Genomic DNA, 24651 nt, shown 5'->3' on the forward strand with positions numbered 1-24651 from the left:
ATGTGTTTTGTTGCTTTTATACTTAGTAAACCCTTAGCAATACCTCATCATCACAAAAATAGCCACCGATTTTTCTTCTATTTCTTTTTCCACTAAACAAAATAACTCTTTAGAACAATCTGGAATTTATTAAGACTCATGTTATAATGTGAGATTCTGTTTTTTTCTCTGAACATTTAGCCAACTATTTGACACCTTTATTTACTCCTTCTTTGTAATGGTCTCTAAATACACCACAACACTTTTTACACTGGCATCTATTTCTTTTCCACTGACTTGTCTGTCAGAGCTTGTGCCTTTACATCATCAAACTAAACCCAGGAACTTTCTAATATTTTAGAGTCTTGTAGGGCAAATGTCCTCTCATTTCCTTAAAAAAAAAAATCACTAACCATCTCACATGTTTATTTTTCCACATAAGCTTGAGAATCACTTAAAAAATTCTCTTCGAATTATATGCTAATTTGAGAAAAATGACATATTTACAATATTTTACATTTTCAGGCACAAACATGGATTACCTTCCTGTTTTGCATTTGTAGTGATTGTTTTTCCCCAGGTAAAGTTTGGTGCTCACATTTCAAGTAGAAATTCTGGGGTCTCTCAAGGGCTAGAACTATTGATGAAAAATTTTGAGCTCACGTAAAGCATACTACACACCAATGGCCAAGGGGTGGGAGAAGCACAAAAGATTAAATTTCACCAAGCCAAGAGGATTTTTACGTTTTGAAATGCTCCGTAAATGGTTATGAAAATGTTTCCCTGACTCTGACTAATGAGCTTTGGTGTTAAAATCCTAGTTCTAGCACATTACAGAAATAAGGGTTATGATCGGTACCATCCTGTATCTATTCCTTAATTCTTCTTAAAAACTCTATGTTAATTTGGCATTAGCAACAACTAGTAAAATATGCCTAAGTATTAGCACCATTCTTTTTTCCACTAGGTTACCTACTCAACTTTACAGATATGTGGAAACACAGCCAGGCTTCAATTTGCATCTGAGATGGGGTGTTTTGTATTTTTACTCTTGGTTTATAATACAAATAAACGTGAAGAACAAGTGGGAATGTGCCAGCAGTATGTGGTCAATTTCATGTGCCCTCAACATCTGCATCAGAAAACAACTCTAACTATTGACTTCAAAGGTGATTTTCAAAATAATGCAGAAGGAAAATAATTCCTCCTTTATTCCCGACAGAGATGCTTCCTTAAAGTTAAGCTGCCCAGATCAGTAGGTACTAAATGGGCAGTTCCACTACGACAGGAAAAGCTGCAGCCCGCAGACAACTCAGGCCACACACCACTATGGAGCATGCCAGCGAATAACGGAACTCAGCACTATGACAAATAGACTTTGGAACCATTGTGTTGGTCTCTCCTTTGAAACTCAAAGACGGGACCGCGTGAGCACTTGTTGAAAACACTGCCCTATGAGAGACTGAAAACGAGGAATCAAATGAGATGGTTTGAAAAGGGCCCTGGAAACTGCATTTGTGCAGGAGTACATTGTCTCCATTAATCTTCTAAGCAGCTTGGTTACCATCCTCTTCTTTCAGATGAGGAAACTGAAGCTCAGAGAGGTTAAGAAACTTGCCCAGGGTTAAACAGCTGCTACGAATTAGAGCTGATTTCAAACCCAAGTCTACTGGCTCCAAAGCCCATGACTGTGACCTGTGTCTATACTGTTTTCTCATCTCAGGAAAGGAGAAGCAAACCTTGTTAACAGAAGAAACCCTGGGAATTCCCTGGTGGTCCAGTGGTTAGGACTCAGCGCTTACACTGTCAAGGGCCTGGGTTCAATCCCTGGTTGGGGAACTAAGATCCTAAAAGCCACATGGTATGGCTTATATATATATATATATATATATATATATATATATATATATATATATATATATATATATATATATATATTATATATAATGTATATATATAATATATGAAGCCTTTTGTGAAAGAGCAGCTGTTAGCTTCCTAACAGACTGTTGAGGACAAGGTGAAGTGAACCAGCCTCCTAGAAGCTCAGCTAATCCCTCGGCCTGCTATAGGGAAGTGGAGGCCCCAGCCCTGGTCAGTAGACTGGCTGAGGGTCCAACCTGCAACACTCACCAAGTGTGGCCTGAACAACCTAACCAAAAAGCCTCTGAGCCTCCTTTTGTTCAACTTCCAGGATAGGGCTGCAGCCATTACTGCTTACCCATAGATTCTGTCCACCAAGTAAAATTCCAAGCTCCATAACTAGGGTTGCAATGATGCACTCCAGGCACATGCACATTCTAAGCGTGTTGAAGCTCTGTATGGATTTAAGAGGAAAATCTCTTTCCAATTCTCTATTGAATATTTCTTGACTGTAGCCTGCAGGAAACAATAGTAATTGAGAGACATATGTCTGGCACCCAGCAATCTGGAATCTGTGTTCTCTATGGTGAGCTGGGAAAATTTCCATAGTGCTCCCAAACAGACTTTCTGGGGGATGGTTCTCTTTAGTTATAAGTGAAATGACTTCAAGCTTCTAAACTTGGGTGACTGACAAAATGGTGGTGCTGTAGGGTAATCTATCTCCCTTTAAATTAATAAAACACGAAATTTCACAAAGGTGATTAAAGCAAGCAGAGAACCCGACGGGGTTGCCCTGCTCCTAAAGACCCCGCTGCTTTCTCTTGGAGATTCTGGTTGACTTCAAGCTCAGTCTTTCAATCCCAGGAGAGAGATGCTCAGTGTGGGAGGTGGCGACACTGCACTGGAATCATCTGGGGCTTCCCGGGCTGGCACCTCCTGGCACCTTGTCCCTGGGTGGACAAGACAGTCAGCATGTCCATCATGGGGAGGGGTTCCCCTGGGGACCCTTATCCCACCAAGAAGCCACTTTCCTGAGAGTTCTCCTGAGCCCAGCAAGGTCAGGCACATAATGGGTGCTCAAAAACATGCTTGTGACACTGAATTGCGTTTGTGCAGCAAATAAATCCCTTTTCCTTATTCCTCTATAGTGCTGCATCTTTAGTAAAAAAAAAAAAAAAAAAATTTACTAAAAAATGAAGGGAAACTTATGGGAAAATAAGGAACATAAAAGCAACCCACAAAAGAGACCAGCTTCATATAAAAAAGATGAACTTCAAATACACAGATTTCTGAGCCCAAAATAAATGATGATAGCCTTCAACAAGCAGAAAAGCCTGTCCACACATCCATACTTTAGATAAAGACTTTGTCCTGGGACTCAACCTCAGAACTCCTAAATCTCTCTGAATCTGAAAACAGTACCAGATTAGTTACACCCCCTCATAAAGAATGATACTTATCAATTTACAGAACTGGGCACACTGTTGATGAGACATTGATTATTTCAGCAATGTGTGCTCACTACGGGGTAAGATTGATTATTTCAGCAATGTGTGCTCACTACGGGGTAAGATTCTTTTCCATTTTGTAAAACAAAACAAAGCAAAACAAAACACTAAGCCTTTGATGCTGGCACATTGGCCTTTTTCTTTTGGGTGGATTCCTTTTTGCAAGTGTTTCCTGCCGCACATAATCTGATATCCAAAGCACGTGTTATTGGAAGAAGATTTGGCTGTTTGTGTCCAAAACATCAGACTACTGAGCATGTTATTAGGCAAACTTGAAAACGACTTGGATCTTTCTTAGAAGCTCTCCAGATGCTTTACCGCCTTTCAGCGGGGCCCAGCATTCTTGTCTCTGGTGGTATTAAGCTGGAGCCACAGGCACGTAGCAGATGCCATGTTACCACTAAACCCCATGAATGAGACATAGAAGGCACCAGTCATGCTCAATATTAAGTTCGACCTATAGATGCAGAATTCTGAATAACACTCCCATCCACTCTCAACACCTTCAGAAAGCAAAATGCAGAAATGTAGAAAACTATAGATGTAGATCATTATTTGGACACTGTGTTTCCTCACTGATACTAAGGAAGAAGGAAGTGAAGGAAAAGGGGGAAACTATAACCACAATACTATAATTGAGGCCTCCAATAAGCTACTGTATGTCAATGGAAGTCAGATACTGACAACAGGACTTCTTTTAAATGGAAAAATATTGGCATTTTAAAAGAATACGCTAATACTTCTTAAGGGTTAGGTACTAGTAGAAATCTCGGGCTGAACAGAGGGAACTGTGTAGCAGTACCCTCATGAAATTGATTTAAGTTTTACAAGGAATTAAGTTACAGTTTTTGACTCTGGACCATTAAAACCAACCATTCAGCCAAAATTGTATTTGGGATTTAACATTTTCTTTTGGAAAAACATCTTAAAAGTGACATACCCTGGTCACTTAAAGGCTGTGAAACTCTATTTTAACAATATGATGGGGTCCACTTTCAACCAAAGCAAAGTTAATAATAACATGGTTTAAGATCAAGAATAATAACACATGTGGTTTGGTATCTACTTATAGACACTCTGGGATTTGTGTGGTCTTTCTTGATAGCCATGGGGACTGACTCTGGGTTGGTGAAAGTAAGCCAATCTTCCTTGGTCGATGCCAGGAACCAACTCATATGCCCTATTATACTTAGGCAAACAATATCCTATGCTAGAATGTGGGAGTCTGCAAGTATGGAAGAGCCAAAAATCACCCTGAACAAACACAAGGCTTCATCACCATTTGGAGCTTCAACTTGATATTCTGGCTCCAAAGAAGATGGCCCACCTCAGGCCATCAGGCCAGTTCAATAGTCCTCCTGGTCGTCCTCCATCAGATCAGGCCTGTCTGTGTCAAAGCTCACAGCCATGGGGCTCCCTCTTCTGTGGTAGGGCTCCACCACAGTCCAGCTGGATGGGTATGTTATCAAGTGGGCAGGCCTTTCCAGAGACCAGCTATTGGAAAGGGAGTATGTGAAGCAGCGAGTGTGAGAGGCCTGTGGAGCTGGCCTTACATACAGACTGTGATTCTTACAGTTCGGGGGGTTGGGAACATCTGTGCAAGTCTGAAAATACTTTGCTTCCCAGAAAAAAGAAGGCACACAAAACATTTTCATATTAAATGGATGGGGATGGGGCAGTGTAAGGATTCCCTGAAAACCATGTGATGGAGCTTCAGGTTAAGAACATTTGCTGTGGGCAGAACAGATAGTCCTATAAATGGTAGGTTTTCTGGGGCTAATGAAGATCCATGCCTCTAGAAAAAGCTCTTGTTCTTAGCAGTATAGCCCATGTCTGGGTTTCTACCATTAATAATTTCTCCCCCTGAAGTGGGCTAACAACCTCAGGAAGAACACACTAAACCACAGGAGGCAGGATGTGTGGTGGTTACATCCAAATCCTGGTGCTCGGTGACTTAGGATGGGCTATTGGCATAAAGAGTATATTATCATACCCCACGGCAACCAAGGGTTCACCCTCTGTCCTAGCTGCTGATGTGACGAATGAAAGGAAGTGCCAAAGATGTAAAATAACAAACTGACTTAATGACCACCTGAAGTTCACATCCTCTCCCTATAGTTCTAGTGCACTAAATTTAGCTGAGGGCTTCCCTGGTGGCGCAGTGGTTGGGAGTCCGCCTGCCAATGCAGGGGACGTGGGTTCGTGCCCCGGTCCAGGAAGATCCCACATGCCGCAGAGTGGCTGGGCCCGTGAGCCATGGCCGCTGAGCCTGCGTGTCCGGAGCCTGTGCTCCACAACGGGAGAGGCCGCAGCGGTGAGAGGCCCGTGTACCAAAAAAAAAAAAAAAAAAAAAAAAAAAAAAATTTAGGTGAGTAAAGCAACATATTTCCTCCTAAGAAGCTCTTTAGAAACCATTTTTAGTTCACATATAATAAAATGTATCTAAAATGATTCTTCTTCATTTGAAAAAGAATAGATACATGTATACATATAACTGAATCCCTTTGCTGTACACTTGAAACTAACACAACATTGTTAATCAGCTATACTCCAAATTGGGTCATTTGTAGAGACGTGGATGGACCTAGAGACTGTCATACAGAGTGAAGTAACCCAGAAAGAGAAAAACAAATATGGTATGTTAACACATATATGTGGAATCTAGAAAAATGGTACAGATGAACCTATTTCCAGGGTAGGAATAGACACAGACGTAGAGAATGGACACATGGACACAGGGGGAGAAGGGGAGGGTGGGATGAATTGGGAGATTAGGATTGACATATATACACTACCATGTGTAAAACAGATAGCTAGTGGGAACCTGCTATAAAGCACAGGAAGCTCAACTCGGTGCTCTGTGATGACCTAGATGGGTGGGAAGGAGGGTGGGTGAGAGGGAGGTCGAGGAGGGAGGGGATGTAGGTATACATATAGCTGATTCACTTTCATTGTACAGCAGAAACTAACACAACTTTGTAAAGCAATTTATACTCCAATAAAAAAAAAATTTTAATGATTCTTTTTGTAAGGAATCTCCTAATAAAAGAGTGATGTCGTCTATACATCTCTTTAAACTTCACTTTACTCATCTTTAAAATGGGAATAATGAAAGTATCTACGTCATTGCATTGTTCTGAGGATTAAATTAGAAAGTCCACACAAAAAGCCTTAATATTACTTCAATAACTTTTTGTTGATTACTCACAATGTGCAAAGCACTATTCTAGGGGTTGCTATTATTATCGTTATTGTTAGAAATTCCCCTGGGCAGCATAAATTGTGTTACTGTCAGCTGTTAAGCCCTTCAAACTTCTAAAATTATTTATCAGGGCTCTAAGGGAGTCATAAGACAGCTAGATTTCGAGAGAGGATAGTTCAAGTGCCAAGGGCTATTAGCATGGAGAGGGCAGTTTAGGGTGTGGGAATGGTGTACAGGGGTCCCCAAGCCCCGGAACGTGGACTGGTACCCGTCCGTGGCCTGTTAGGAACCGGACTGTACAGCAGGAGGTGAGTGGCAGGCGAACGAGGGAAGCTTCATCTGTATTTACAGCCACTCCCCATCACTCGCATTACCACCTGAGCTCCACCTCCTGTCAGATCAGCAGCAGCATTAGACTCTCATAGGAGCTCGAACCCTACTGTGAATTGCGCGTGTGAGGGATCTAGGTTGTGCGCTCCTTATGAGAATCTAATGCCTGATGATCTGAGGTGGAGCTGAGGAGGTGATGCTAGTGCTGGGGAGCGGCTGCAAATACAGATTATCATTAGCCGAGAGGTGTGACTGCACAGAGACCATAATAAATCGATTGCTTGCAGACTCATATCAAAACCCTATCGGTGAGTGGTAGGTGAAAACAAGCTCAGGGCCCCACTAATTCTGCATTATGGTGAGTTGTATAATTATTTCATTATATATCACAATGTAATAATAATAGAAATAAAGTGCACAATAAATGTAATGCGCTTGAATCATCCCAAAACCATTCCCCTCCCCCAGTCCATGGAAAAACTGTCTTCCATAAGACCGGCCCCAGGTGCCAGAAAGGTTGGGGACTGCTGGCTTACAGGGGACTGGAAGGCTGGAGGCAGGCACAAAGGAGAGTGATGCAGTAGGAGGATGCAGAAGAGAAACTTCATTTGCTCACAATGAGGAGGGTCCATTCTGCTCACAGTGATGCATGAGTGAGAGAGGGACCTGATCTCCAGTTATGGGAGAGAATGAACACTGATGAGGCATCCAGACCGTGGCGTGTGCGCTTCACAATGACCAGAGACTGTCTGTCTCCATCGTCGCAGAAAGTCTGCATGACTAAACTGAAGGTTGGTGCAGTGGGTCTCCCTGGAAAGAGGGGGACATCTCCAGAAGAGCAAGGACCATGGACTGGGGGACACGACAGGAATGCCACAGCTCTAGGTCCTTTCCTTGGCTATGAACCTCGGGATGCCAGTTAGATCTTGCAGCCAAACTATCCAGGTTTATGCCCCTGTCTCTGTGCCTTTCCCTCTGCTCTCCTGCGGAACATTCCAGATCTACCTCTCTGGGCTGGAGGTTGAAGAGGGAGCACAGGGACCAGCAGTGCAAGGAGAACTCAGCCACAGAGACAAGTGTCACGACTATTAAACAGGTTAATATCTATAAAGTGCTCACATGATGCCTGGCTCATAGTAACTGCAAAATTGATGTTTGTTAAATAAGTGACCCAGTTGCTTCTCTCTATCAAGAAATTTCCTTCCTGGGAATAATGGGCTTTACTTATGTTTTAGCAAGGAAGGTGACATTTCTGTACAATTGCTACCCACCCAAGCTCTTAGGGGAACGCCACAGACTGTCTCAGAGCAAGGAGGAGCATCGGGCACAATTCACTCATTGGGCTGAAGAATGAATCTGCTACAGCATATTAGTAAGATGGGTGAGAAACGTATTCAGATCACGGAAATAGAATCGGGTAAGAAGAGGCCTTGGGAGTCTTTACCAGGATGCTACTGAGCCTTTAAAAAGCTGTGCCATGGAGTTAGCACCCAGGGAAATGGCACACCTTCCTAGAGAAGATGCGTGCAGATGACAGACTGAATTGAAGGCCTTTCACCGACCTACATAAAAAATAAGATTTTATTTTTACAATGCTTATCTGCTGGTATCTGGAGATATTTTTCAGGAAAAAAATATTAAACATATAAATAAAAATCAGATCAAAATAATGGAAACAAAGAATCGGACAAATGAGAATTAAAATTCTACGATGAAACTATTTGATATACTAATGGAATAAAACTTGTTTCAATACTCTATTAAAAATCAACACGGTTTTTATAGTTAAGGTTTGAATTATTCAAATTGGAAAGGTTCAGGGCTACATCAAACAGAGAACAGTATAGCACATTTCTTTTCATGCTCTAACTAGCCTTCAGGTGTGGGGGTTGGAGGAATAGGACATCTGCTCACCCAGGCAGGCACTCCCAGGTATTTGTCCTGGAAATGCTCAGTAAGTAACTGTGCTTTACCTAGTGTTCCCAAAACTCTGCCAGGAGGGTGTTTCAGAAAAAAGGGAAGGATGGGAGGACAGCCAGGCATCACCTCCGATGAGTAGCATTCTACAGTGGGTACTATGGGGCATCAGGAAGGTAGCAGCCATGGTCCCTGTCTTCAAGAAGTCTCTGTAGAGTTAATGCAAAAGGATAACTCCTCTATTTCATACAAATGACCGAGGATGAGCAAGCCCTGCCTGAAGGAGCCATAGTGACAGTCTCTTCTTGTTTCACCACTGTTCAGTTGTGCCCCTTCCCACAATCCTCTTTTTTCCCGATCATGAAAGTGGAAGAGGCCACCAAGCATAGTGGGTTTGAAGCCAGACAGGTTCTGCCTCTCACCAGCTATGAGACCTCAGATAGAGTCCTTAGATTGTCTGGGTGTGTTTTCTCCTCAGTAGAATTTGGATAATAATATCTAATTTGCTGCACCACCGTGATGATTAAGAAGATACATAGAGGGTAGAGAGCACAGTGTCGGGACATACCGCACTGTGGCATCTGCGACGCATGTGTATTATAAAAAAGGTAGATAAAACCGAAAAGTCTAAAGGAACAAATGAAAACTACTCAGAGCCCACAAGCACAACTAACAACTGCTATTCTTTTGTTTTTTTTCCCTTTTAGTTTGTTCTTCTAAGCATATTGTGTGTACACTATTAACATATTGTGCAATATAATAGTGTGTCTGATTTTTCATTAGTGGTTCAGAATGAACAATGCTTCAAAATGAAATTCCAATGGCTTCTTCATATTTCATTGCATTATTGTAAAGTCATTTATTTAACTTTCTCCATATGTTAGGTATTTCTTTTTTCCCCCAATGTCTTTGTCCCACAAAGACAGGCAATCTGGTGTACTGGGTAGCGCTCACCTTTGCTCAAATCCAGGTATGCTACTTGCTGGCTGCTTCGAACATGGACAGAGCTTATTATCACCAAGTCTCCAGATATTCATCTGGAGATGGGATGAAGATGTCTACTTGTATTAGTTTCCCAGGACTGTCATAAAATTACCATAAACTGGGTAGCTTAAAATAACAGAAATGTATCCTTTCACTGTTCAGGAGGTTAGAAGTCCAAAGTCAAGGTGGCAGCAGGGCCATGATCCCTCTGAAGACTCGAGGGAAGAACTTTTCCTGCCTCTTTCTAGTTTCTGACTGTCTTTGCTGACAATCTTTGACATTCTTTGGCTGGTGGCAACATAATTCCAATCTCTGCCTCTGACTTCAAATGGCCTTCTTTCCTGTGTCTCTGAATCTTTCTCTCCTTGTAAGGACACCAGTCACTGGATTTAGGGTCCACCCTAACCCAATGTGACCTCATCTTAACGTGATTATATCTGCAAAGACCCTGTTTCCAAATAAGGTCACATTCACAGATACATGGGGTTAGAACTTCAACGTATTTTGGGGGGACACAATTCAACCTACAACACTACCTAACCAAGTTAGGAAGAACTTGGTTCTGAGGAAGAAGTGAGTCAACCTAAGTCTAAGGTACTCTGTTAACTGTAAAAGTGCTATCGTAGTGTGAATCATGACTTTTAAAGGTTTTAGGTCAAGGCACCAGTTCTAGGAAGGCAGAGTTTCAAAGTATCACATCTCCTTGAGTTTGGGTGTTCAGCCATTGCTATGGAACAGCAGTTTGAAATTTGAAGCCAAGAAGGCAAAATCATATGGAAGAATCACGGCGCCTCATAAGCCCCAAATACCCTAGGACTGTTTCTGTCAATTGGATGACCTCCTACTTGCTAACCTGGGCAGCCCAAGCCGGTGGGAGCATCTACAACATTGCTTCGCAAAAGATCTCTGAATTTTTCCCACTGTTATCCATCTCAGATTGATACTTTTGTAAACTACAATAAAAATGAGTTATTAAAAAAATAATCAGAGCCATACCAAATTACCATCAAAGTTTCTACAGGCTTACTCTCAATTTCTACCTCATCTCACCATGGGCTGGTAGCAAGCAGCTTACGGGCTGGCAACAGCCCTTGGACCACACTTTGAGAAGTGGTGCTCGTCCGGAGCCAGGGCCAATGCCGACTCAGGGGCCCCACTGGACAGTCCTGCTCCCAGGCCTCCGAGGAGGGGGACTAAAGGATTCTCAGCCTTCAGCCCCATTCCGGGGGTCATGCCTGGCTGGGGAAAACAAACACACCTCCCACACCCACCTGAGTCTCAGTGTTTTCTTTGAGTTTATTTTCCCACTGACTTACTTTCCTTTCAGTCTGGGCTTTAAAAACAGCCTTCTGAGTGAATGCAGGAGATCCCAGCTGTCCCAACACCACGGCTCATATGGAATGCATTTAGAAAGGGGAAAAAACTTGAACAGAGTGGTGATACGACTCTGAACTGGCTTGGACATGGCGTAGCTGGAATTTCGGAGTTGGCTTTTGTTTGCATTCGTCATGAAACATTTGTTATATGAGCTGCTGCTACTGCTACTAAAGCAGCTGCTGCCGAGAAACCCTCTCAATGGCTGCTTTTTCTCCTGGACATGTGCTGACTGACAGCGCTCATGGACCGAGGCCCTGGACTCTCCAGGCTTGGGATACCTGTGTCACTAACCCTGCACTGGGTTAGGGAAACGACACATGACAGCACACAAAACGGTGGTGCCTGCTTATGCCAAGTTACACTGGCATGGTACCTTTGGATGGTCGGGTACTGCCTCTGATCATGACAGAGTGTCTTTTTTATCAGTTCTTATAATTTACATTCTCTCCCATCAAAGAAGTCTCCAATATGGCCCTGATCTGTCTTCCAGGTAATTTTAAAAAACAGTCGTTTGGGGCCTCATCATAGCAAACATCATTCAATAAAAAGATGTGGATAGATCTAGAGACTGTCATGCAGAGTGAAGTAAGTCAGAAAGAGAAAAACAAATATTATATAATATCGCTTATATGTGGAATCTAGAATAATGGTGCAGATGAATTTAGTTGCAAAGCAGAAATAGAGACACAGATGTAGAGAACAAACTTATGGATACCAAGGTGGGGGTGAATTAGGAGACTGGGATTGACCTGTATACACTACTATGTATAAAATAGATAACTAATGAGGACCTACTGTATAGCACAGGGAACTCTACTCAGTGCTCTGTGGTGACCTAAATGGGAAGGAAATCCAAAAAAGAGGGGATATATGTATACGTATAGCTGATTCACTTTGCTGTACAGCAGAAACTAACACAACATTACAAAGCAACTGTACTCTAATAAAAATTAGAAAAAACACACAAAGGGGTTTAACTAATAAACTACCATTAAGGGATCTTGTTTTTGTTTGTTTTGCTTTTGAAATTTCATCAGTACTATAATCCCAAGATATGGATGCTGAAGGCAGTGCTACGGTAGCCCGATTCACATCATGGCTATGCAGATATCACATGAAAGAAACATTTATAACAGATCTAGCTAGAAGCTATACACAAACTGGTAATAGAATCTTAAAGTTCAGGTAGTTAGCACATTCCCAGCTAAATGCAGTAGGCTGACTACAGGCCTTCAACACCTCTCCTTTGAAACACTTCACTAAAGTGACAGTAAAGGACGATAATTTTATAAAAAGATTGCAAGGACAAAGAACTGGAGAAGGAGTTCAATAGAAGACACACTTCAAACAACTTCTGGAAGATGAAAAGTGGTTGGAGGAGTGCATTGCATGTAGCAGAGCAGAGTATATGCACTGGAGTGTTGGCAGAGGGGAGACATACATCAGGAGGGTCAGCTCACCCAAGAACCCCTGAGAGAGAGAGGAGTGGCACCAGGTAGCCCAGATGGGAAAGCCGGGCATGAGGCAGGTAGTCTGGCTATGAAGCAGTTGGGCCCCCAATTCCCTCCACACCTGCATGCAGCCAGCTATCTTGCAATGCTTCTTCCCCCATTCTCCACTGCCTGCGATCCGGCAATCTTAGGATTAGTCTCCAAAGAATCTGGCAGAGGCTCCAGATTGATTTGCTAACCCAGAGGAGAGAGGAGAGCAGGGGCTAAAATGAGAACAATGAAGTGAATTGTGCCTGAACGTGGGCCTTCAGCTCCTGTCCCCCACCAGCAATCAGACGTGTGTCCTGCTCCCCCATTCCCTCCTCACCTCCCGTCCCCCAAGGGGATGTTTGGGGGACTCTTCAGTGGGGAAACTGGATCAACTCCAGAGAAAAAAAGACCTAAGGTCCTAACAAATGTTTTCCCAGTAAAACCTCTATCGTTGCTTGATCATCTCAAGTGGGTCCATTAGATGAGAAGCCTTCCCTACTGCACAGCACTTTCAATGAGCTCTTTAGCGTCTCACCCTCAAATATGAATTCCGACAAAGATTACCAGAGGAAAGACTTCAGACTGAAAAAGAGATGCCCAAATCAACCAAACAGTTGAAAGGATCCTGGAGCAAGTAGACATAATGTAAGAAATAGATGAAAACACTTTTTTTAAATCTCTGTAATTTTCAGAGATTTAAGGTGGCATTGTACCCAGCAAACAAGAGCAAGATATTATGCAAAAAGAAAAAAAAGATTAAAAAAGAGTTCTTGGAAAAGAGAAAATTCAACAGAATGACTGGAATTCACATTGAGGAACTCTTCCAGAGAGAAAAAGTTGAAGAAATGGAAATTAAGAGAGGAAAAAAATATAAAGCACATAGAGAGGATGCACCTAGGGATTCAAATATCTGACCAACAGCATTCCAGAAATGAATCAGAGAAAATGGTGGTGATAAAATCATGAAAGAAGTAAAATAAGAAAAATTCCCAGAAATGAAAAACATGAGTTTTAAGCTTAAATGTATCTACCGAATACTCAGTACCCTGAGGTGTTGTAAACTTTCATAAAAGGAATAAACGGAACACTCCAGGAGAGAGAGAGAGAGAGAATGAGAAAGTCGGAGAAAAAGATGTGGGAAATGAAGTGCATGTATGAAGAAATCCATACCCAGCCAAACTGTCAGTCAGATGAGAGGGTAGAACACGGAGCTTTTCAGACATGCAGTGACTCAAAGAATTTACAACCTCCCACGCACCTTTTATCAGGAAGCAATTTGGGCCTATCTTGGAATAAAATGAGTTATTAAATCAAGAAATAGAATTTGAGGGATTCAGAAGATCAGGGATACAATACATTCAGTAAAATGGTAAAGGGAAGTTGCAGGACAGCTGTGAAGGGAGCTTCTGAGTAATCTGCCCAGATGGAAGCAGGAAGTTAGAGCTCTGGGTGGGAAGGGGGGTAGTGGTCCTGGGATGGGGGAGCAGGAAATGGAATGGTATACTTATCCGATAAAAATATGGGAAAAAAAATCAAAAGTAAGATTGATACAACAGATCTAATGGCACATACGAAAATGTTGATAGGTATAAATAAATCTAAGCGGATAAAAAACCCAAGGCAATAATCAATTCTAAAAAAACAATAAGTTATGCAAGAAATGAAACAAGATGATGGTGTACTTACTTGGATCAGCATCGAAGAAACATATGCAGTCACAGTAACGTAAACAGGGACTACGCATGTAAAACATGGATAGAGCTATACTATGAAGATGGTGGAGGGGAGGAAGTAGAGGTGAGGGTGGTGGAATAACAGAACTAAATAACGTCTCAAATGAATACATCAAGACAAAAAAAATAAAACAAGCCTGTGCATACTAGTTATAATTAGTGTGGTGATTATCAGAAGAACCAGCTAACTGTGCTGAAAGCGTTTGCCTCTGCAGAACCAGACTTTGCGATGGAGAGGGTTGAAATAGGAAATGACGGCTTTTCATTACATGCCTTTTAGTACTATTTGATTTTTAATTATATACATGCACTGCTTTAATATATAAAGTATAGTTAAAACACAGGAAGGTAAAATTCTAGGAAAACATGTTTTGAAAAATAGCTCCAGTAGTGTCTGGCTATGACAAGGCAACAGAAGTACTTAGAAGCATACTGTAAAAACTGGAGGGGTGACACTTTGCAGTCAGAGTATCTGAAACTCCCACTCAACAAGCAAAACTTCCCTACTCTCATCCGTGGGGAATTAGATTGGGTTTCTCTATGGGTTTGCGGACAGTGAAATGAATATGCTTAATATAGCTCACAAGAAACCACTAAAAACAGCAATGTCTGTACACAGGTATATCTGCAGTTTTTCACCATGTTCTGTCACAGTCCAACACCATTTGCAAGATGTGAAAAGCTAGGACATTATATGTTGATAAAAATGTATGATATTAAAAAAAATACAGACCAGGAAATGATATTTTTATTTGAACAAGATTTAGTTGAACAAAAATAGAAGCTTCCATTGTAAAACGTTGAGTCATGCGAAATGGGTAAGGATTGTACTTCGCCCCAGCTGGGGGTACATTTTATAAGCAAAGGATGTCAGCAAGGCAAGACCGTGAGTCAAGGGCACAAAGACCGTTCTGAAATTCTCTGTCTGAGGCCCTTGCCACATCACCACATTAGGCCCTGGGGAGGGTACAGACCTTGGAAGTTTGGGCATGAAAGAGCAGGAAGCTCACAGGGTCTTTTATAAAAAGATCAACTATCACCCTCTGGGGTCGGGTCTCTAATCTTCTTTGCCCAGGCTCTAGGAGCATTTCAGCTTTGCTGAGTTACCAGGAAAGTCCAAAAATTGAAATTTGTGGTGACTAATTCCACCCTTAGTAACATTCTTACTCAATGCAAAGCATATTACTGTCAAGTTCAACTAAAAACTGCTCAAAGTAGAAGTGAATAAATTCCCAAGTAGAAGAAATTCACCTATAAACACAGAAGAATGCTGGTACCTCCACCACACACCCAGATATTATTAGCCAACGGTTTGTCTGGGGAAATGAATCATAAGAAAGAAAACTGCATACCCCATGCCTGGCCACACTGTGGGGAGCACCTGGGGTTCTCCAGAGGATGAGGTTGGGACCTAGAAGAGATCAATTTCCCAGGGTGCATGGGTGGGAGGTGGGGACTAGGGGAAACTTCTGGAGGGATGATTCCAAGGGCTCCTAGTGAGGGAGGCCAGGAAGACCAGGGGCAGTATCAAGGGACACAGCGAGCTCACCGGAGTCAGGGAGTGCCTGGTAACAGAAGGGGAGTCCACGCTGGTGGGCAGGGAGGGGAATCTGAGGGTCAGGCAGGGCAGCAGGTGGTGTCTGGAGAGGTGTGGTGGGCTCCCCAGTGGAACAGTGCTGGACCGACTGGAGCCAATGGTTACGCCAGGCCCGGAGGGTGGCTGGGTCTTGGGTGCAGAAAAACAGAAAGCAAGCAAGGAGGAAGAATCCCAGCCCTAGGGACCTGGGAACCTGGCAGTATCCTGACACACTGTTAGGAAGTGAGGGGTCCTTGGGTGGTGGTCAGGCTTGCAGAGGGCAGGGAAAGTGGGGTTGGGGGAGTGACACATGGCCCTCTGGCAACTGTGGCTTGGCCACTGGTTCTGGGATTGGTATGAGTGACTCAGTTCCAGGTTGGACCACATAGAGATCTAAGGCTGTGGATACTTTTCCTGCCTTGGGCAGGACTGGCTTAGCAGTAGGGTGACTGAGCTGCGAAGAATTGGGGGCTCAGCTCAAGAGGCAAGGTCAGTAGGCAAGGGCCGAGGTGGGCTGGACGCCCCTCATGTCTCCCAAGTATGGGACTTGGGACTTCTGTGCCTTCAAACCTCCAGGTCTGCACTTGTGTTATTTTTTTCTGCCTAACTTGCCTCCTTCCACGTCCACCTGGTGAAGAGCGATGCACCCTTCAAGGCCTGGCCCAAATATCTCCAGTAGGAAGTGCCCATCCAGTTTGCGATGGCATTCATGCCAGATATGGTTTTCTTTATCTTTATACGGCTGTTGCCCAGGACTGGAGTGTACTGCAGACATGGAAACACTTGCTGAAAGTGCTTGTTGAATTTTTCTAGTATTTTCAGATTATACCTGCTATTTAAATATTAGTCTTCAAAGAAGAGAAATATTTTTGGAACATTATTACTATAAAATCAGACCATGTGTTGAATAGAGATAATCTATAGATTTTATTTTCAAGCATTTACCTTCAACTGCAATACACAAGAGTGCTTAATACCCACTTAATGTTCTGTATTAGTGATTAAATATGAAGGCTGTTTGGAGGGCCATAGATTCATGGAGTTTGTGGTGGTTCTGGGGACAGAAGCTTGAATGTCTGTGGTCACTTAGGACTTGATAACTGTGGGCAAGCTATTCTACTCTTTGACTCTCAGCTTTCTTATTTAGAAAATGAGACAAAGACTAATTGTCTTCCTCAGCTTCAGAGGATTCGTGTAAGAATCAAATGAGGTCATCTTATGGAAGTGCTTTATAAACGGTAAATTGCTATGCAAATTATTATTATTTAGGAAGTGTTGCTGATGCTCGCATGCAAGACTATTCACTAAGATACCATTGCTGTGTAATAAGGAGGTTAGTTGTTTGAACATGAATGGGTGTACACACACACACACACACACACACACACACACACACACGTAATGCAGTACCAACCTGACTAGAATCTGACTCTAGGACATGACTGGTGATAAACAAATCGTTATGGAGAATATTGATGGTACATGAACCAATAACAGACTGGTATCCTATTTTTCATAAATGATAATTGAGGTGGTTTATTCTATTTTTTTTTTTTTTTTTGCGGTACGCGGGCCTCTCACTGCTGTGGCCCCTCCCACCACGGAGCACAGGCCCCGGACGCGCAGGCCCAGCAGCCACAGCTCACAGGCCCAGCCGCTCCGCGGCATGTGGGATCCTCCCGGACAGGGGCACGAACCCGTGTCCCCTGCATCGGCAGGAGGACTCTCAACCACTGCGACACCAGGGAAGCCCGATAAATGAGGTTTTTAAACAACTTCATTGGTGCCTGTAGATAGTCTGAATTTCTCCCAACCATCAGTTGTATACCTGTGAAGTTCCAGAATGTTTTTGGGTTTTGTTGTAGCACAAAAGTAATAAGAAGATGGAAATAAAAAATGAGAAACAGCATGCTTAATCCAATCGTTGTAGAATGATGGATGATTTTTATAAAACCAGAGTAGACGGTACATATATTTTTAACCCACGCAAACTTATTTGTAAACTATCCCCCAATTCCCGACCCCACTGGCTCTCAGATAATGTGCTTTGGACTACTGCAATCAATTGTACTTGGAATCCTTTTGATACGATCCCATTTTTAGGCCCCATACTGGGCATAATTGTACATCTGTGTTCAAGCATTCTGTAAACGCCTGTCAGCAGATGCAAACTGTTAGGAAACCACAAGCACTTCCTTGAGAAAATGGAGGGACACTGCCACCTGCTGGACAATGTTTAATTCATTAACAGCGCTCTGAAGTATGTAATTCTGCCTATGGAAAATAAAGGTTTTTCAAGAACTGAATCTTAGGGTCTTAGTTAAAATAAAAACGCCATTCAATCATTGAACACCCATCCTATATCTATTAAATAACATGATGTATAACAGTCTGAAAGATTCAACATTCAACTCGAGTTAATGGTAATTGGCCCTGGTTGCATCTCAACAGTGGGTTTCATTTAAGGTTGAAATTTTAACGCCCTGATATTTCTGCTAAGAGTTCAGGCATAAAAATAGATGATTTTTAAAGAAACCCTCAGTGACTTTCATGGTGTGTGTTTTTCAGTCCTGAGCATGTCACTGTAGTAATATTTCCATTAAACGTATTCCCTGTGATTGTTTCAGGAATAAGGTATTGGCCAGAATATAATTGTTCCTCTCCTTCTAAGTCAGAAATACTATTTCCTAAAAGCATGCGATTTCACAGTCATAGGTCAGCTGTCACTGATGAAATAAGTGAAGGGTGATCATTTTTCGTCTTCTTTCCCCCCCTCCCTCTCCTCTCCCTTCTCGCTCTTTCTTTCCTTCATGTAGAAGTTACAGAGACAGCCGAAGCCCCAGCGCCTCCCAGATAATGGCCCTGTCTCTCTCCTGTAACGTGGTTGGCAGGCTAATAGCTAATTATTGAACACTTAATCATATGTTAAGCTCTGGGCTAAGGGCTTTACATGGATTCGATCAGGTTCATCTCTCACAACAACCCAGTGAAGTAGACAGTATTGTTTATGTGCCTTATACAGATGGGGAAGCTATGGGGTACAGGGGTTACACCTTACCTCTGCTTATCCAGTTAAGTGGAAACGGGCTTTAATGCCCAGGCTGCCTACTCCAGAGCCTGTGCTCTAATAATTATGATATTCTGTCTTCTGGACAGAAATGCATATGGTGTGGAGAGAGAAGGGTGGACAGTGTGACCAGAGAGTGTGTTGGGATCCCTGGCTTAAGGAAGAACGGATTCTGAAGGAATGACCCTGCAGCGAGGATTGGTCATGTCCTCTAGGTGGCGATAGTCTCCATAACTAAACCTGGGAATTACGAAGGCAATGGGGACTGCCTGTGGTTTTTGCGGGGTGGGGGTGGGGGGGAAGCACCGTATAATTGTGCTAATCAACCGAAGGTAGAAAGAGGAACCTTAAAACCTTCTATGTGGTACTTCAGTATCATAATAATATAGACCTTAGCGATCAACCACACAAAGCTACATTTGCTCGGGTCCTCTGGGCAGAACCACCGCAGAAAGCGGACTAGGAGTCTCTTCAAACTCCCAACTCAGTGTTCTTTCCTTAAAAAATAACTTTTCTTGGGCTTCCCTGGTGGCGCAGTGGTTGAGAGTCCGCCTGCCGATGCAGGGGACATGGGTTCGTGCCCCGGTCCGGGAAGATCCCACATGCCGCGAAGCGGCTGGGCCTGTGAGCCATGGCCGCTGAGCCTGTGCGTTCTGCGCGTTCGGAGCCTGTGCTCCGCAACGGGAGAGGCCACAATAGTGAGAGGCCCGCGTACCACACAAAAATAAATAAATAACTTTTCTTTATGAATAACAGGACAATTTTAATTTTCTATGTAAATATCCTCAGATTTGAATACTGCAATGCAAATGAACTCCAAGAGTACACTGCTATACCCTTAATAGGAGTCTAATTATCATTCATGCCTAAAAACATATTTAAATTTGTACTTTATTTATCGTCGTTGTTAATAAAATATTTAAGTATAAGCAGTTTTTTAAAAAAGCACCCAATTTATGAATGAACTTAAATGCTCAAAGTTAGCACGGAAGTCATGTTGTTTGGAATTAGACATTTTTCCTTTGCAGTGTAGTTGGTGGCCAGATTCTCAAGACAGCCCACAAAAGTCTTGTAAATTCTCTACTGAGGTTCCAGTGTTTACATTTGTAACGGAAACAAGTTGAAAATGAACACTAATGTAATGCTAGTAGTAACAGAAACTATTTAGAATACAAGGGAAAAGGGCTGGAAAGTATTTAAAATACAAGGGAAAAGGATTAGCTTTCAAGTCCTCACGTAGTCCTCGCATAGGAGGGTTAAAATATCAGGTCCTAGAGTTCCATATCTGGATGCTAAGTGGCGCTACTGAGCTGGAACAGCTGGGTTACTCACCAAGTCAGGGGCGGATATGCGAGACGCTGATATAAGGACTTTTCCTATCACAGATATTCACTTATTCTCTATCTTTAATTAATTTACTTATTTATTGTGGCCTTTAACACCACTGTGATTTTAGCTCCTAAAGAAACTATGACTAAGAAAAATACTGATAGCTTACAGTGTGTCCCTTTTTAAGAGCTAAGGAGGAAAAGCATGCATGAACACGTTAACGCTTGTGGCTCAGAAACACTAAGTTGTGGCCCTTTGGTCCACATTTCGGTGGATGACCATGGAGCTGTCTCTCCAATTCTTTGGGCCGGCTCCAAGCTTCTTGTTTTTGAAAGGTAAGTAATGAGCAAATGTAATCGAGATTAATCAACAAAAAATGAGATGGCATAAGTTAAAGAAGTGAGGTCACTCTTACCCAGTAAATCTGTTTTGGCCTTGGTTCTCCCAATTCAAACTCATACACAGGTTGGGCGGAGTTTACTGAGCCCTCACTCCAAGGTACTGGCCTCAACATTAGCAATTGCCCGTGGGCTGGCGAGAAATACCAGAGTGTGTTCTCCTGGTTATCCACCAGGCTACAACTTTCATTCTTATTTCATCTTGAGTACTTACTATCATCAACTTCTTCTGAGATACACTAACTGGGTCTCCACAGAATGCAAACATTAATATAAAATGACTAAATTTCAAAAAAAATTATGACGACTAAGTTTTTCAAATATTTTTGATAGGAGACAAATTTACTCACCAGCATGTACCTTCTTACAGGCAATGACTGGGGTGAGGGAGCACAAACAGTTGACCTATTATTTCGCGAAGTTATTGACTTCTCTAAATGGTGGGTTATTGGAACCCACAGTACTGACTGGGAAGAATTAATGACTATCTTTCCAACCTAGAATAAGTGACAACCCATTGACTAGCGGACGTTATTTTTACCAGCTCCCCGGTTATTGTTATTCGTGTTTTTTCTTCAGCAGTGAGACTGGTCTAAATATTTTTCGTCTTGCTGGAAGGGGACTACTGAAATCTGCACACACCTGCATTTTTTTAAATAACAGGATGAGCACCAAAGAAAAATGGCCAGTGGAGTGTTTGCATCTTAATCCAGCTCCATGGTCAGTTTAATCTACAAATATTTAAAGGTCTCAGATTTTAGTGTTTCTTCCCTCTGTCCTCTGGTCTACTCAGTTATAAAATTCTTGTATAAAGGGCAAGAGCAATGATTTTAGGGGGCCATTATCTGTGAGTTTAGATTGAAAATGCACAGGTGATGAGGCTCTGGTGTGAATGATAAAGTGACCTGCTGCTTCTCATCCTCTAACCCATTTGACACCAGCTCACCGATTTGTGGCCATGAGAAAACAATACAGGGACTTAGTCTTTGCAGAGGCTACAATATACCGGAAAGCTGGCCAGGCGTGGATGCTCGTCTCCTGTCCCCTGCTTCAGGGGATGAGGAAACTTCGGGATAGAGCAACTGTGGAGCTGCTTGGCCTTCAAGGTTACCATAGAAAAATCTCACGGGAGGTGCCTGAGAGACCACAAAACACAGGCGAAGTTACTGAAGAATCACTCAAATGTTCATTTTGTCGTCTACGTGCCGTGTGGCAGCGGAGACCATTACACTGGAGTGATATGCAAAATATTTAATGCTCAGGAACTAAATTAGAACAGTTGTTGAGTCCTGGGCCAGAGTCCTGAAGAACCCCTTGGGGGTGGGCGGTGAGGTGTGTGTGTCTGTGGAAGTGCACCCGGAGGGTGGGAGCCCAGGGCAGTGTAGACGTGTCTCGCTGCTCTAACCACTAGTATAGCTGGACTGTGTGAACTGGTAACGTGTTGGCTGGCCTGCATTCTCCCTGGAGCAGCAGCCTCAGAAGTATTTCGTATACTGCTATGCCAAACTCAAAGGGGAGGAAAATCTTTACAGGTGGAAAGATCACAGCTAGAGACAAAAGAGCTCAGTCACTCAATTTTCAAAAATATGTTTTACTTTAACTAATGGGCTTCTAGATCACGGGACGAAGGCCCACAGTTCCTGAGAAGTCAGGTATTTAAATGAGGAGAACAGTTGGGAAGTGAAGATGATACATCCTGACAGCAGTAGGTAAGTGGGCTCTTGGGGCTAAGATTTTTGTTTGTGGTTTATTTGTATTTAAGAAGAACAAAGATTAAAATGTCCTCTTCTAAGTTATCAGACCTACACCTCTGATGCTGACCTTTGGTGTGCTGGGCTGTGACATCCTGTGAATCGTGTTAATCCCAGATCCCAGGATGCATGATGTGCGTGATGTGGCCTCACCCATACACTTCTCAAGTGCTGGGACGAGAGTGTGTTCTTCTTAGCTGACAACTATGTGTCTCCAAGACCCAGTCAGCCTTTTATCTCATACTGTACATCTCACACCCCCACACCCCCACACACTATACAACAAGATAAAGCCAAAGAAGGGAAATAACAATGAATAACGTAAACCTTTTCTTCAAAGGAGCCTGATTTAGGGTGAGACTCCTCCTTGCACAAAGACCAGAGTTTACTTTGTCCTACAGAGCTAAAAACTGGTCACAGGAGAACTCTTTAAATTCTTTGAACTCTTTAAATTGCCCAGTGTTGAAAGGGCAAAGGAAGGCCCTATTCCAAAAAATGACAATTTAGAGTTTGTTACGCTTCTAGCTATTCCAACCACACATTGCTGCGGAGACACACCTGCAGGGCATACCTCGAGGTCCATGGTCATGTAAGTACGTGGGAGTTTATCTCTGAATAAGAGTATTGGGAGACCAAGGCAAAATCACCTTCCCCCAGCGAGTCCCTGGTAGTGGTAGGGCCACCCGATGGAACAGAAGTCAGGGCTCCTGTAGGCAAAACCAGTTCACCTGGGCATCAGCACCTGTCAGTGATGCAGGTGTGGTACGAGGTCCCTGCCTGGCTGCGTGGCATGTGAGGCAGAAGCTGCGTTTGGGAAGCCCTTCCCCTGTGCCTCATTTCTACAAAGCAGAATCATACCTTCCACTTCCGGACAACAAAACAAAACCATAAACGGATTCGTGAAGAGGTACTGTTGTGGGAGCAGTAGATTAAGAAGAGGAAAGAAACAAACAAGGTTGTTTGCCTTTCAAGGTAAAATTATAATGAGAAAAACAAATGATGGACTTCTGAAAGTAATGATATTTACAGTGACAGTATGGGCAACCCTTAGAATTGCTTTGCTGCATTCTCTTTCTTGCTTCTGTTTGGACCCCACTCCATTTATTAGAGTAAAATCATAATTGGATTCTCAATGTGCTGCTTCATGGATTCTATGTGCCAGGATTTGCTTTTGTCAAATGGAAGTAAGGCCAGAGTTACCTCATCACACTCGCCCAGGACTCCAACACACACCTGCCTGTTCATTGGTTCACCCCAGCACCAGGACACGGCCGACGGCAATGCAGCCAATCTCACTTTCCAGAGGGAGAAATGGAAGCATCCGGTGTTTAAAACACAGCGAGTTTATGTTTGGCCCTGAAGCTCAGGGTTTTGGTATCTAAATCTCGTGGTTCTAACCTTGCTTGGAAGCCAGGGGAGCTCCCCTTCACTACCAGAAGAGAGGATTTCACGCCTTTACTTCCCGAGTCCTTTTCAAGGTGAGTAAGCCTCAAAACAGAGAAGCACTTGCTTACAGACGGAGTTACCTGGGTCTTTGTAGATACCGAGCACACCCTTGAAGTAATGAGGTAAAAATCTTTCCAGTAAAAGCAGCACATCTTCCAACTCTTCAAGAATCCCCACAAGCAGGAAGTTTTCATTCACGTTCAGTTTTGCTCTTTCAAGGGCCCACTCACCAGGTTCCCTTTATGGATATAAAAATGATTTTGAAATCAAAGATTGGTTTTTGAAATGCAGCAACAACATGTTGGAAGCTTCCCCCTTCTCCCACCCGTCCCCAGTCACGTAAGTCCAAATCCCACTTTCTCCAGGGCCCAGCGAGCCCCACCTCAATGTTTGTTAAGAGAAAATGGGCCCAGGCAGCTAGGTCTCAATAAACGCTGATTAGAATGGCCTTTTAATAGGAGGACCAAACCGAACCCATAAAGTTAGAAGTTTTGAAATATGAAACTTAACTGAAATCAAAATAGGTGCCAGGTCATGACCACTAATCATCTTATTCTTTTGAGGAATTTAAAAACAAACCTTTTTTTTTTTTCTTCAATTACAGAAGGAAAACAGCCTAATCTTATTTGTAAGGCCGATCTCTGAGCCAACAACATTGATATGAATGTTAAGTGTCCAGCATGGGGATCCCAGGAGCTGGGCTCCGGGCC

At 42.9% G+C, this 24651-nt stretch overlaps 1 protein-coding gene across 1 annotated transcript in view; it reads right to left on the bottom strand.

Moving 5' to 3' along the window:
• UST (uronyl 2-sulfotransferase) overlaps positions 1-24651 on the bottom strand; it is a 293926-nt gene that overhangs the window by 39126 nt on the left and 230149 nt on the right. Inside the window, exon 7 of the mRNA XM_060114685.1 lies at positions 24022-24179. Within this exon, the coding sequence (XP_059970668.1) occupies positions 24022-24179 (158 nt within the window). The remainder of the gene's footprint in view (positions 1-24021; positions 24180-24651) is intronic.

The sequence above is a fragment of the Mesoplodon densirostris genome, chromosome 12, assembly GCF_025265405.1.
Source record: "Mesoplodon densirostris isolate mMesDen1 chromosome 12, mMesDen1 primary haplotype, whole genome shotgun sequence".
Classification (NCBI taxonomy): domain Eukaryota; kingdom Metazoa; phylum Chordata; class Mammalia; order Artiodactyla; family Ziphiidae; genus Mesoplodon; species Mesoplodon densirostris.